We start from the raw sequence: 13,831 nt of genomic DNA on the forward strand, positions 1-13,831 counted from the left end.
AAAAATGCTTGTTTTTTGCCCCTTTTTGGCCCCTAATTCCTAAAATATTGAGGCAATTACCCCCATCATCAATCCCAGCCTTCCCTTTGTGGTATGGTACCTTGCAGTACAATTTCAGAGAGATCCATACACTTGAACACAAGTTATTGTCTGGAAACTAGAAAAATGCTTATTTTTGGCCCCTTTTTGGCCCCCAATTCCTAAACGTTTCGACAATTACCCCCAAACTCAATTCCAGCTTTCCCTTTGTGATATGGAACCTTGTAGTACAATTTCAGAAAGATCCATACACTTACACACAAGTTATTGTCATGAAACTAGAAAAATGCTTGTTTTTTGCCCCTTTTTTGGCCCCTAATTCCTAAAATTTTAAGGCAATTACCCCCAAAATCAATCCCAGCATTCCCTTTGTGATTTGGAACCTTGTGGTACAATGTCAGAGAGATCCATACACTAACACACAAGTTATGTCTGGAAGTTACAAAAATGCTTATTTTTGGCCCCTAATTCCTTTACTGTTGGTACGATAACCCCCAAAATCAATCCCAACCTTCCTTTTGTGGTATTGAACCTTGTGGTAAAATTTCATAGAGATCCATTCACTTAAACTAAAGTTAGAGTGCGAAAACCAATGTGTCTTCGGACGACGCCGGACGACGACGACGCCAACGTCATACCAATATACGACCACAAAAATTTTTTTGCGGTCGTATAAAAATTACTTGAATAATGACATTGATATTTTTTGAAAAAAAATGAAAAATTTAGCAATTTTTCCATTTGTAAAGGGGCATAACTCTAGAAAAGTAAAAGTGACGCCCCCAAAATTCAAACTTGATCTGTGTATTGTGGTAATAAGCATTGTGTATAAGTTTAATAACATTTGGATGAGGCAAACTTAAGTTAGAGAAAGGAAATGAAAAATTTTGCAATTTTTCCATTTAGAAAGGGGCATAACTCAAGAACGGTTAAAGTGACGCCACCAAAATTCAAACTTGATCTGTGTTTTGTGGTAATAAACATTGTGTACAAGTTTGATAACATTTGGTTGAGGCAAACTTAAGTTAGAGAACGGAAACCAATTTTGGGACGTACGGACGGACAAGGGTAAAACTTAATGCCCCTCCGCTTCGGCGGGGGCATAACAAAACCCCATGAACATATCGATATAAGATATCAAAATAAACATGCAATATGTTATAAACAATCAACTTTATACATAATTACATGTGAACTTACGTGGAATATATTACGTAGAACACTTGATAGTATTTCTGACTTGTTGCATGGATCAGAAAACACAACTGTTTTAAGGGAAGGATTTACTACACTGATGGTAAACTTCTTCAGAGAATCTACAGTTTCTGGTAGAGCACATTCTTTAACATCAGCACTCCTGCAAATGTTTTACAATATCATAGGGTAACTAAATGGTTGGAGATTTTGGAACCTCTGACACATATATTAAAGACTTTTAAAAAACATTGTTATACAAATTGTGTCTAGATTTTTAAATCTATGATAAAAGCTTCAGTGATTGGTAGAACAATGTTGCCATTTTGTGTGAAAAAGTGTGTCTTAATGAACTAGGGGCAAAGATAACAAGTTACTACTCTGTACTTAGGTAATGAATGGAATACAGCCCCCACACCTAGAGTGGGGGTATAACAATAAAGGGCTGCACCATGGGTGCATGATACGCCTTTCACTTTTTCAAAGAATAAAGTTCCATAACTCCTCAATGTCATATCAGAAATTTATAAAAAACTAAAGAGAGGTTATTTTAATAGATATAAACAATTCACCAAAGTTTCATGAAAACTGCTCAAAGCAATTTTGAGTTATTGTCCGACATGTTGACGACAGACGGACAGAAGAGGGGGTGGACAGGGGGGTACCCTTCTCCCACCTCCCGTCCCCCTATCTCCCACCTCTCACTTTTAGAATCTTTTTTTCTCTCCCACCTATTTGTTGTCTCCCACCTCCTGCCCCCCCTTCCCCCCCTTTCTCCCACCTCCCTCAAAAGCTGTCCTTTCCCTCACAGAAGGAAAGTTCCGACATGTTGACGACGGACGGACAGACAGACAACGGTATACCATAATATGTCCCGTAAACGGGCCTATAATAATAACAATAATATTCAGACATGAAAATATATAGAAACAAACATGTTGCAACTTGCAAAACATTGAAAATCAGATGCAAAGAAAGAAATATTCTCACATAACTAAAGCACCTAAAACACACTGTTAGTCCCAAAAATACTAAACCTGCAAATAAATTAAATATACAGTATGTCTATTATACATACGCAAATTTCTTTATCAGTGTGTCGACCACTTCTTTATATGCCTTTATTGTCTCATCACTCCCTTGTGTATATTTAATATTCATGTATGCCTTTACTTTCTAAAGTAGAAAAACATGGTTTATGTTATGCCAAAAAAAAATAATATGTATTACATCTGAGTCCTCAATTAAAACATTTGTAAATTACCATTTTCAGAAAACATCAATTTGTTGTAAATGCAACATTTTATGTTATACAATTATTAGTGAATGTTATGCCTCATAGAAGTCCATATTTTACAAAAACAATCTTACAGAAATTTCTGTATCATTATATATGAGGCCTCAGTGGCAGAGTGGTCTAAGTAGTCGAACTACTGTGCCAATAGCCTGTCAACGCTGAGGTTGTGAGTTCGTATCCTGCATGTGGCAGGTGCACTCTACTCCAATCTTAATTGACTAGGATTGTCAGTTTTTCTACCAAAGGTCGTATTTCTCTCCGGGCTCTGCAACTTCCTCCAACAATAAAAACTGACCGCTGTGAAATGGCACAATAGTGTTGAAAGTGGTGTTATACAACGATCAATCAATTAATCTTTTATCATTATACAATAAACCTAAAAAAAAAAATATGTCAAAAATAAACTATTTCTATCTTGTTATTTTTTTTGGGTTAAATTCATCTGCAAAGTGCCCCCTGATCATATTTTGATTCCAAGAAAATGGTCAGAATGATAAGGCATACATTGATATGTTCTTATTCAACTGAATCCTTCCAAAAATTTCATGATTGAAATTTTATAATTAATTTGCCATTTGATAAAGGTCTTTCCATTTAAAATTTTTCCTTGGAGTTCCATATTTTTGTTATTTTACTTTTTATTTCAAAATTTATCATCTATTGTCCCTTTATTTTTGTTGCATTTATAAAACTGTAAACGAACTTACTTTCTCAGATATTTTATTCTGCGATTAGCCCTTTCAAACCCGACTTCACAGTGATTTATTTATCGTGATTCTTTAATTTACTTGATGTATGCATATAAGGGAAGACCAAAGTTTTACAAATTCAATAGGATTTAAATTCATGTTATTTTTCGACTTGTGAAAGTCACAAAAAAATCAATCGCAAAAATTAGTTGGTTTACAGTATATCTGAAATCTTCATATAAAAATATTGATAAAAAAGAAAACAGAATACAAGTATATTTGATTACAATAAACTTACAGGATCTTGAATAGATTCAGCATAGAAGATAGACAGATTCTGTTTGACAATAGGATTCTTCAGTGAATGTGCTACTCTCCTCTGACAAGCTAATGAGGATTTGTCCACTGATTCCTGAAATAAGAAACATATTTGACATAAAATTAAGGATAAGATAAGATAAGACATTTTATGAGTATCAAATTAAGGAGATGTGGTATGATTGCTCATGAGACAACTTTCCATAAAGACCAAAGGACAAAGATTTGAACAATTACTAGTGTTGTACAGCCTTCAATATTGAACACAAAAGTGCACACGCTGAAATGTCTTGCCTTCTTTACTGACAATTGATTTTATGTTGAAAGTCTTAAAGATAAAGGTTTTACTAAAAGCATTACAGAAACTTAAAATTTTTAAAGATCTATGACAATGAGGTCAAGGTCAGATAAATCGTGTCAGACAGACATATACACCTTACAATTATTTTATACAGCAAATATAAATGACCTATTGTGTATGCTAATTGAAAAACAGACCAAAACACAAAAACTTAATATTGACCAATGAACCATGAAAATGAGGTCAAGGTCAGATTATACCTGCCAGACAGACATGTGCACCTTACAATTATTCCATACAACAAATATAGTTGACCTATCGCTTATAGTACTTGAAAAACACACCAAAAACACAAAAAACTTAACATTGACCGACGAACCATAAAAATGAGGTCACGGTCAGATGAAACCTGCCAGACAGACATGTACACCTTACAATCATTCCATACGCCAAATATAGTTGACCTATTGCTTATAGTACTTTAAAAACAGAACAAAAAACAAAAACTTAACATTGATTTGATTTTGATTTTTGGTGTTTTAACGCCACTTTTAAGCACCACTTTTGGGCGCTATTTCGTGGCGGCCAGTTTTTATTGGTGGAGGAAGCCGGAGTGCCCGGAGAAAACCACGACCTTCGATAGGAAAACTGACAATCCTAGTCAATTAAGATTGGAGTTGAGTGCACCCGCACGAGCGGGGTTCGAACTCACAACCTCAGTGTTGACTGGCTAGTGATAACAGTAGTAACTACTTAAACCACTCAGCCACCGAGGCCACCCACTTAACATTGACCAATGAACCATAAAAATGAGGTCAAGGTCAGTTGAAACCTGCAAGACTGACATATACCGATTACAATCATTCCATTCACCAAAAGAGTTGACTTACTGCTTAACCTTGATCACTGATCCATGAAATGAGGTTGAGGCCAGGTGAACTCTGTCTGACAGACATATAGACGTTGCAAGGAACCCATATACCAAATATAGTTATCCTATTGCTCATAGTAAGTGAGAAATTCACATGACGAAAAAACTCAATTTTTTTTTCAAGCAGTTGCTGAACCATGAAAATGAGGTCAAGAACAATTGACAAATGGTTGACGGAAACTTCATAACATAAGGTATCTGCATCCAAATCTTGTACCTTCTGAAATATAAAGCTTTATACAAATAGTTTACGACGCCGCCACCGCCGCCGGATAGTATTACCTATGTCACGCATACTGAGACTTTCATCACATGCGAGACAAAAAACCCACAGTATACAGCAAGCAAAGTTTCAAATATATTGTATTAAGGATTAAGACATGTGACAGTTGTCTCAATCATCAGGTTAACTTGCTGGGCAATTAAATGGTCAGCCCTTTAGTCCTAATCACCAAAGGAAGAATATTTAGTTTCCACTTTAAAGTTGCTAAAAGGGTAGATAACTTATGTTCCCATTTAAGAATCTTCAATGATAAATTTAAAAGAATCTTAATAAACCTGAAATAATTTAAACGAAAATTGAAAAACTTTATGCTGCATTTATCTTACAGAAATCCTTACTAGTCATGCTCAAAAGAAATGTGTATGAAGTCAATGTAACAAGACATCTTAAGTAAGTTTTTCTTCAGTCCTGGGTTTTTACAAGCACAGTCTATACCACTATCATTATTATGCATAACATCTCTTTATTACCTCAATAACTCTTATTGCTGATGATTTTGCTAAAATGTACTAATAAAAATTGTAATCAGTATTCTATAATGACCTATACCCATTCAAAACAAAAATATGCACTGTTATATGAAAGCAAGGGTATTCAAAATTTCATACAAAGCAGAAACTTTTAGCTGTATATTTTTCATGATCTGATACATCTATTCTTAGTCTTAAAACATCACAACTGTGAAAAACAAACAAATCAGTAATTTACTCATTATCACTAAAACTAGCTATATATATAGCATGCAAAAGAACTTCATAATCAATTACTCCTTACCTCTGGTGCATATCTGTATAGAATGTCTCTTACAATTACCCAAGGTATAATCATTCCACGACTGTTTTTATCCATAACTAAGCTGGCTATTTTACAGGTCAATAACTATCAATATAAAAACATTTCCATCACTAAAAAGCAATTAATAAAATCATACATGTATAATTTCATTAATATCGTTAGAAACTTAACTTTACTTTACACTATAACATACACATTGATGTGGACAAAATATTTTACCATTTGCAAATGTCATATTACAGATAGCTCATTTTCAAATAAATCTTCAAGATGCAGGTTAATATATCTCTACATTTAGAAATCTGAATTATTTTGCAATATGCATGATTTCCTATGAAGTACTACCTATGTGTTAAGTTTCTTTAAATTTTATATAAAAATAAAGAGAATTTGCCCTTCAAAGATAAATGAACAGAACCAAGATTTCCCCTGACCCAAATCTAACAAACCTTCCTTTGCAGGAGGTATACAAAGTTTTCATAAAAGATTGCACTTTAAAATGATTATTTGATATTTTCTCGATAAATTTTCATTTGCTCTTCTGTATACTTACCAGACCATCTTCCTTGGATGACCAATGAACTCTCATGCTGGTCTTCACTTCTAATGCAGCTCTGTCTTTGTCATCCTGCCACAAATTTGGTTCTGCAAAAAAAACCATTAAAAGAATTATTTGCTTGGCTGTCTTTTTGTAAAACCTTTATTCTTCTTCTGATATAGAACAAGGAAGGTAGCTTAGGTATTGAAACATACCATCTATACATCACTAGATGTGACTTATCATACATTTGTTACTTGCCATGTGTAACACAAGTGCCACTAGTGGAACATGAACTGATCATCCTTTCAGAGCATTTGTTGTTATACCCAATTTTGGCTGAGGTTCATGTTGCTCAAACTCTGAAAAGTGTTTTGTAGCCTGTCTGTTTGTCTTTTCCTTGTTTCTGTTTTGGCTATGGTTGCTGTCTGTTTGTCTTTTTCTTGTTTTGTTTTGGCTAGTGTGCTGTCTGTTTGTCTTTTCCTTGTTTTGTTTTGGCTAGGGTGCTGTCTGTTTGTCTTTTCCTTGTTTTTGTTTTGGATAGGGTGCTGTCTGTTTGTCTTTTCCTTGTTTTTGTTTTGGATAGGGTGCTGTCTGGTTGCTGTCTGTTTGTCTTTTCCTTGTTTTTGTTTTGGATAGGTGGCTGTCTGTCTTTTCCTTGTTTTTGTTTTGGATAGGGTGCTGTCTGTTTGTCTTTTCCTTGTTTTGTTTTGGCTAGTGTGCTGTCTGTCTGTCTTTTCCTTGTTTTTGTTTTGGATAGGGTGCTGTCTGTTTGTCTTTACCTTGTTTTTGTTTTGGATAGGGTGCTGTCTGGTGCTGTCTGTTTGTCTTTTCCTTGTTTTTGTTTTGGATAGGGTGCTATCTGTTTGTCTTTTCCTTGTTTTTGTTTTGGATAGGGTGCTGTCTGGTGCTGTCTGTTTGTCTTTTCCTTGTTTTTGTTTTGGATAGGTGGCTGTCTGTTTATCTTTTCCTTGTTTTTGTTTTGGATAGGGTGCTGTCTGTTTGTCTTTTCCTTGTTTTGTTTTGGCTAGTGTGCTGTCTGTTTGTCTTTTCCTTGTTTTTGTTTTGGATAGGGTGCTGTCTGTTTGTCTTTACCTTGTTTTTGTTTTGGATAGGGTGCTGTCTGGTGCTGTCTGTTTGTCTTTTCCTTGTTTTTGTTTTGGATAGGGTGCTATCTGTTTGTCTTTTCCTTGTTTTTGTTTTGGATAGGGTGCTGTCTGGTGCTGTCTGTTTGTCTTTTCCTTGTTTTTGTTTTGGATAGGTGGCTGTCTGTTTATCTTTTCCTTGTTTTTGTTTTGGATAGGGTGCTGTCTGGTGCTGTCTGTTTGTCTTTTCCTTGTTTTTTGTTTTGGATAGGTGGCTGTCTGTTTGTCTTTTCCTTGTTTTGTTTTGGCTAGTGTGCTGTCTGTTGGTCTTTTCCTTGTTTTTGTTTTGAATAGGGTGCTGTCTGTTTGTCTTTACCTTGTTTTTGTTTTGGATAGGTGGCTGTCTGTTTGTCTTTTCCTTGTTTTGTTTTGGCTAGTGTGCTGTCTGTTTGTCTTTTCCTTGTTTTTGTTTTGTATAGGGTGCTGTCTGTTTGTCTTTTCCTTGTTTTTGTTTTGGATAGGGTGCTGTCTGTTTGTCTTTTCCTTGTTTTTGTTTTGGATAGGGTGCTGTCTGTTTGTCATTTCCTTGTTTTTGTTTTGGATAGGATGTTGTCTGGTGCTGTCTGTTTGTCTTTTCCTTGTTTTTGTTTTGGATAGGGTGCTGTCTGGTGCTGTCTGTTTGTCTTTTCCTTGTTTTTGTTTTGAATAGGGTGCTGTCTGGTGCTGTCTGTTTGTCTTTTCCTTGTTTTTGTTTTGGATAGGGTGTTGTCTGGTGCTGTCTGTTTGTCTTTTCCTTGTTTTTGTTTTGGGTAGGGTGCTGTCTGGTGCTGTCTGTTGTCTTTTCCTTGTTTTTGTTTTGGATAGGTGGCTGTCTGTTTGTCTTTTCCTTGTTTTGTTTTGGCTAGTGTGCTGTCTGTTTGTCTTTTCCTTGTTTTTGTTTTGGATAGGTGGCTGTCTGTTTGTCTTTTCCTTGTTTTTGTTTTGGATAGGGTGCTGTCTGTTTGTCTTTTCCTTGTTTTTGTTTTGGATGGGTGGCTGTCTGTTTGTCTTTTCCTTGTTTTGTTTTGGCTAGTGTGCTGTCTGTTTGTCTTTTCCTTGTTTTTGTTTTGGGTAGGGTGCTGTCTGGTGCTGTCTGTTTGTCTTTTCCTTGTTTTTGTTTTGGATAGGTGGCTGTCTGTTTGTCTTTTCCTTGTTTTGTTTTGGCTAGTGTGCTGTCTGTTTGTCTTTTCCTTGTTTTTGTTTTGGATAGGTGGCTGTCTGTTTGTCTTTTCCTTGTTTTTGTTTTGGATAGGGTGCTGTCTGTTTGTCTTTTCCTTGTTTTTGTTTTGGATGGGTGGCTGTCTGTTTGTCTTTTCCTTGTTTTGTTTTGGCTAGTGTGCTGTCTGTTTGTCTTTTCCTTGTTTTTGTTTTGGCTAGTGTGCTGTCTGTTTGTCTTTTCCTTGTTTTTGTTTTGGAAAGGTGGCTGTCTGTTTGTCTTTTCCTTGTTTTGTTTTGGCTAGTGTGCTGTCTGTCGGTCTTTTCCTTGTTTTTGTTTTGAATAGGGTGCTGTCTGTTTGTCTTTACCTTGTTTTTGTTTTGGATAGGTGGCTGTCTGTTTGTCTTTTCCTTGTTTTGTTTTGGCTAGTGTGCTGTCTGTTTGTCTTTTCCTTGTTTTTGTTTTGTATAGGGTGCTGTCTGTTTGTCTTTTCCTTGTATTTGTTTTGGATAGGGTGCTGTCTGTTTGTCTTTTCCTTGTTTTTGTTTTGGATAGGGTGCTGTCTGTTTGTCATTTCCTTGTTTTTGTTTTGGATAGGATGTTGTCTGGTGCTGTCTGTTTGTCTTTTCCTTGTTTTTGTTTTGGATAGGGTGCTGTCTGGTGCTGTCTGTTTGTCTTTTCCTTGTTTTTGTTTTGAATAGGGTGCTGTCTGGTGCTGTCTGTTTGTCTTTTCCTTGTTTTTGTTTTGGATAGGGTGCTGTCTGGTGCTGTCTGTTTGTCTTTTCCTTGTTTTTGTTTTGGATAGGTGGCTGTCTGTTTATCTTTTCCTTGTTTTTGTTTTGGATAGGGTGCTGTCTGGTGCTGTCTGTTTGTCTTTTCCTTGTTTTTTGTTTTGGATAGGTGGCTGTCTGTTTGTCTTTTCCTTGTTTTGTTTTGGCTAGTGTGCTGTCTGTCGGTCTTTTCCTTGTTTTTGTTTTGAATAGGGTGCTGTCTGTTTGTCTTTACCTTGTTTTTGTTTTGGATAGGTGGCTGTCTGTTTGTCTTTTCCTTGTTTTGTTTTGGCTAGTGTGCTGTCTGTTTGTCTTTTCCTTGTTTTTGTTTTGTATAGGGTGCTGTCTGTTTGTCTTTTCCTTGTTTTTGTTTTGGATAGGGTGCTGTCTGTTTGTCTTTTCCTTGTTTTTGTTTTGGATAGGGTGCTGTCTGTTTGTCATTTCCTTGTTTTTGTTTTGGATAGGATGTTGTCTGGTGCTGTCTGTTTGTCTTTTCCTTGTTTTTGTTTTGGATAGGGTGCTGTCTGGTGCTGTCTGTTTGTCTTTTCCTTGTTTTTGTTTTGAATAGGGTGCTGTCTGGTGCTGTCTGTTTGTCTTTTCCTTGTTTTTGTTTTGGATAGGGTGTTGTCTGGTGCTGTCTGTTTGTCTTTTCCTTGTTTTTGTTTTGGGTAGGGTGCTGTCTGGTGCTGTCTGTTGTCTTTTCCTTGTTTTTGTTTTGGATAGGTGGCTGTCTGTTTGTCTTTTCCTTGTTTTGTTTTGGCTAGTGTGCTGTCTGTTTGTCTTTTCCTTGTTTTTGTTTTGGATAGGTGGCTGTCTGTTTGTCTTTTCCTTGTTTTTGTTTTGGATAGGGTGCTGTCTGTTTGTCTTTTCCTTGTTTTTGTTTTGGATGGGTGGCTGTCTGTTTGTCTTTTCCTTGTTTTGTTTTGGCTAGTGTGCTGTCTGTTTGTCTTTTCCTTGTTTTTGTTTTGGGTAGGGTGCTGTCTGGTGCTGTCTGTTTGTCTTTTCCTTGTTTTTGTTTTGGATAGGTGGCTGTCTGTTTGTCTTTTCCTTGTTTTGTTTTGGCTAGTGTGCTGTCTGTTTGTCTTTTCCTTGTTTTTGTTTTGGATAGGTGGCTGTCTGTTTGTCTTTTCCTTGTTTTTGTTTTGGATAGGGTGCTGTCTGTTTGTCTTTTCCTTGTTTTTGTTTTGGATGGGTGGCTGTCTGTTTGTCTTTTCCTTGTTTTGTTTTGGCTAGTGTGCTGTCTGTTTGTCTTTTCCTTGTTTTTGTTTTGGCTAGTGTGCTGTCTGTTTGTCTTTTCCTTGTTTTTGTTTTGGAAAGGTGGCTGTCTGTTTGTCTTTTCCTTGTTTTTGTTTTGGATAGGTGGCTGTCTGTTTGTCTTTTCCATGTTTTGTTTTGGCTAGTGTGCTGTCTGTTTGTCTTTTCCTTGTTTTTGTTTTGGATAGGGTGCTGTCTGGTGCTGTCTGTTTGTCTTTTCCTTGTTTTTGTTTTGGATAGGGTGTTGTCTGGTGCTGTCTGTTTGTCTTTTCCTTGTTTTTGTTTTGGGTAGGGTGCTGTCTGGTGCTGTCTGTTGTCTTTTCCTTGTTTTTGTTTTGGATAGGTGGCTGTCTGTTTGTCTTTTCCTTGTTTTGTTTTGGCTAGTGTGCTGTCTGTTTGTCTTTTCATTGTTTTTGTTTTGGATAGGTGGCTGTCTGTTTGTCTTTTCCTTGTTTTTGTTTTGGATGGGTGGCTGTCTGTTTGTCTTTTCCTTGTTTTGTTTTGGCTAGTGTGCTGTCTGTTTGTCTTTTCCTTGTTTTTGTTTTGGCTAGTGTGCTGTCTGTTTGTCTTTTCCTTGTTTTTGTTTTGGATAGGTGGCTGTCTGTTTGTCTTTTCCTTGTTTTTGTTTTGGATAGGTGGCTGTCTGTTTGTCTTTTCCATGTTTTGTTTTGGCTAGTGTGCTGTCTGTTTGTCTTTTCCTTGTTTTTGTTTTGGATAGGGTGCTGTCTGGTGCTGTCTGTTTGTCTTTTCCTTGTTTTTGTTTTGGATAGGGTGTTGTCTGGTGCTGTCTGTTTGTCTTTTCCTTGTTTTTGTTTTGGGTAGGGTGCTGTCTGGTGCTGTCTGTTGTCTTTTCCTTGTTTTTGTTTTGGATAGGTGGCTGTCTGTTTGTCTTTTCCTTGTTTTGTTTTGGCTAGTGTGCTGTCTGTTTGTCTTTTCCTTGTTTTTGTTTTGGATAGGTGGCTGTCTGTTTGTCTTTTCCTTGTTTTTGTTTTGGATAGGGTGCTATCTGTTTGTCTTTTCCTTGTTTTTGTTTTGGATGGGTGGCTGTCTGTTTGTCTTTTCCTTGTTTTGTTTTGGCTAGTGTGCTGTCTGTTTGTCTTTTCCTTGTTTTTGTTTTGGGTAGGGTGCTGTCTGGTGCTGTCTGTTTGTCTTTTCCTTGTTTTTGTTTTGGATAGGTGGCTGTCTGTTTGTCTTTTCCTTGTTTTGTTTTGGCTAGTGTGCTGTCTGTTTGTCTTTTCCTTGTTTTTGTTTTGGATAGGTGGCTGTCTGTTTGTCTTTTCCTTGTTTTTGTTTTGGCTAGTGTGCTGTCTGTTTGTCTTTTCCTTGTTTTTGTTTTGGGTAGGGTGCTGTCTGGTGCTGTCTGTTTGTCTTTTCCTTGTTTTTGTTTTGGATAGGTGGCTGTCTGTTTGTCTTTTCCATGTTTTGTTTTGGCTAGTGTGCTGTCTGTTTGTCTTTTCCTTGTTTTTGTTTTGGATAGGGTGCTGTCTGGTGCTGTCTGTTTGTCTTTTCCTTGTTTTTGTTTTGGATAGGTGGCTGTCTGTTTGTCTTTTCCTTGTTTTGTTTTGGCTAGTGTGCTGTCTGTTTGTCTTTTCCTTGTTTTTGTTTTGGCTAGTGTGCTGTCTGTTTGTCTTTTCCTTGTTTTTGTTTTGGATAGGTGGCTGTCTGTTTGTCTTTTCCTTGTTTTTGTTTTGGATAGGTGGCTGTCTGTTTGTCTTTTCCATGTTTTGTTTTGGCTAGTGTGCTGTCTGTTTGTCTTTTCCTTGTTTTTGTTTTGGCTAGGGTGCTGTCTGTTTGTCTTTTCCTTGTTTTTGTTTTGGCTAGGGTGCTGTCTGTTTGTCTTTTCCTTGTTTTTGTTTTGGCAAGGGTGCTGTCTGTTTGTCTTTTCCTTGTTTTTGTTTTGGCTAGGGTGCTGTCTGTTTGTCTTTTCCTTGTTTTTGTTTTGACTTGGGTTGCTGTCTGTTTTTCCTCTTTGATAGCCCCTTAGTATCTTCTCCCCCTTTTTTCCAGTTTGCATTATAACTCATGCTAACAGTGCACCTGTTCTGCAGCGTGAGATATATAAATGGTCACATCCTGTATATTGGAAATGGTATAGACAGGTGTTCGATTGCACAGTGTATTAGATGTTGTACACAGAACAACTTTTTGTGAGAGAATTCTGTTGGTGACTTTTGTAAGGGGAATACTTTTTGGGAGAATCAAAAAGTTACTAAATTTTAATACTTCTACTTACTTCTTCCCCTCTTCCCTTTCTTTGTAGATTTCAATTTTACATGCTTCTTCTTAGCTGGGTTATCATCTGAAAATTGTAATAAAACATTTCTTATTTTATGCCAATTTACAAAGAAAAGAGTTCAACCATTTTCATAAATTTTATTATAAAAATAAAATGCAGTAGACCATTAAGAGATTTTTTTTTTTTTTTTTTTTTAATTTTAATTAATTCGAAGGGGGGATTTTTTTGAGAAAGAAAACAATCTCAACAACATCTAATTTGTAGACCAGTGCTTTCTTGTTCACAACTGTTATAGGCATTGATCGTGCATCTTCCTATGTATTCATTGTTCATGCCCTTATGTTTCACTGCATGTTTGATTTTTCTCTTTTTTAACTATTTCACATTTTGTATAAATGCTGGGCCTTTTATAGTTGGTTTGCTCATTGTAGAAGGCTGAACTGTGACCTGTAGTTGTGTACAACTTTGTTCTTTGGTCTTTTTGGCAATAGTACACATCTCCTTATAAATGTTTAGAATATATGTCAAGTTTTAAAAATACATTTAATATCACCTTTCTTGATTAAACAAAGAAATAAATATAGAGCAATTTACCTGATTGAAGTTTTCTTTTTATTCCTTTACCACCTTTGTTTCCTTTAGTTTTGGCAACTTTTACTTGTACAACCTCAGCTGTCTGACCTGCAAGTCCAAGAAAAAAAACATCTTATAAGGATTTTTTTCATATTTATGAATAGTATTCTAGCAGACCTCAAAAGAATATAATAAGTGTAGAATAGTTTAATATTATCTCCACAGAAATTCATTTTAAATTAGCACAACAACAAAATTGTGAACTGGATTTGTATTTTTTTTAATTACAGGTTTACTTCATTGTATTTAATCAACCATGTATCTAATTTTAGA

General features: G+C 36.1%; 1 protein-coding gene across 2 annotated transcripts in view; it reads right to left on the reverse strand.

Annotated features, from left to right (window-relative positions):
- The window catches only part of LOC127700969 (general transcription factor 3C polypeptide 1-like), a 315,269-nt gene that overhangs the window by 258,534 nt on the left and 42,904 nt on the right, over window positions 1–13,831 (reverse strand). For both annotated transcript variants that reach the window (XM_052204733.1, XM_052204726.1), the window contains exons 25-31: window positions 13,520–13,606; window positions 12,923–12,988; window positions 6,401–6,492; window positions 5,827–5,931; window positions 3,518–3,631; window positions 2,312–2,409; window positions 1,240–1,396 (exon numbers count right to left, since the gene is read on the reverse strand). In XM_052204733.1, coding sequence (XP_052060693.1) covers window positions 1,240–1,396; window positions 2,312–2,409; window positions 3,518–3,631; window positions 5,827–5,931; window positions 6,401–6,492; window positions 12,923–12,988; window positions 13,520–13,606 — 719 coding nt within the window. The remainder of the gene's footprint in view (window positions 1–1,239; window positions 1,397–2,311; window positions 2,410–3,517; window positions 3,632–5,826; window positions 5,932–6,400; window positions 6,493–12,922; window positions 12,989–13,519; window positions 13,607–13,831) is intronic.

This window comes from Mytilus californianus, unplaced genomic scaffold, assembly GCF_021869535.1.
Source record: "Mytilus californianus isolate M0D057914Y unplaced genomic scaffold, xbMytCali1.0.p SCAF_1, whole genome shotgun sequence".
NCBI lineage: Eukaryota > Metazoa > Mollusca > Bivalvia > Mytilida > Mytilidae > Mytilus > Mytilus californianus.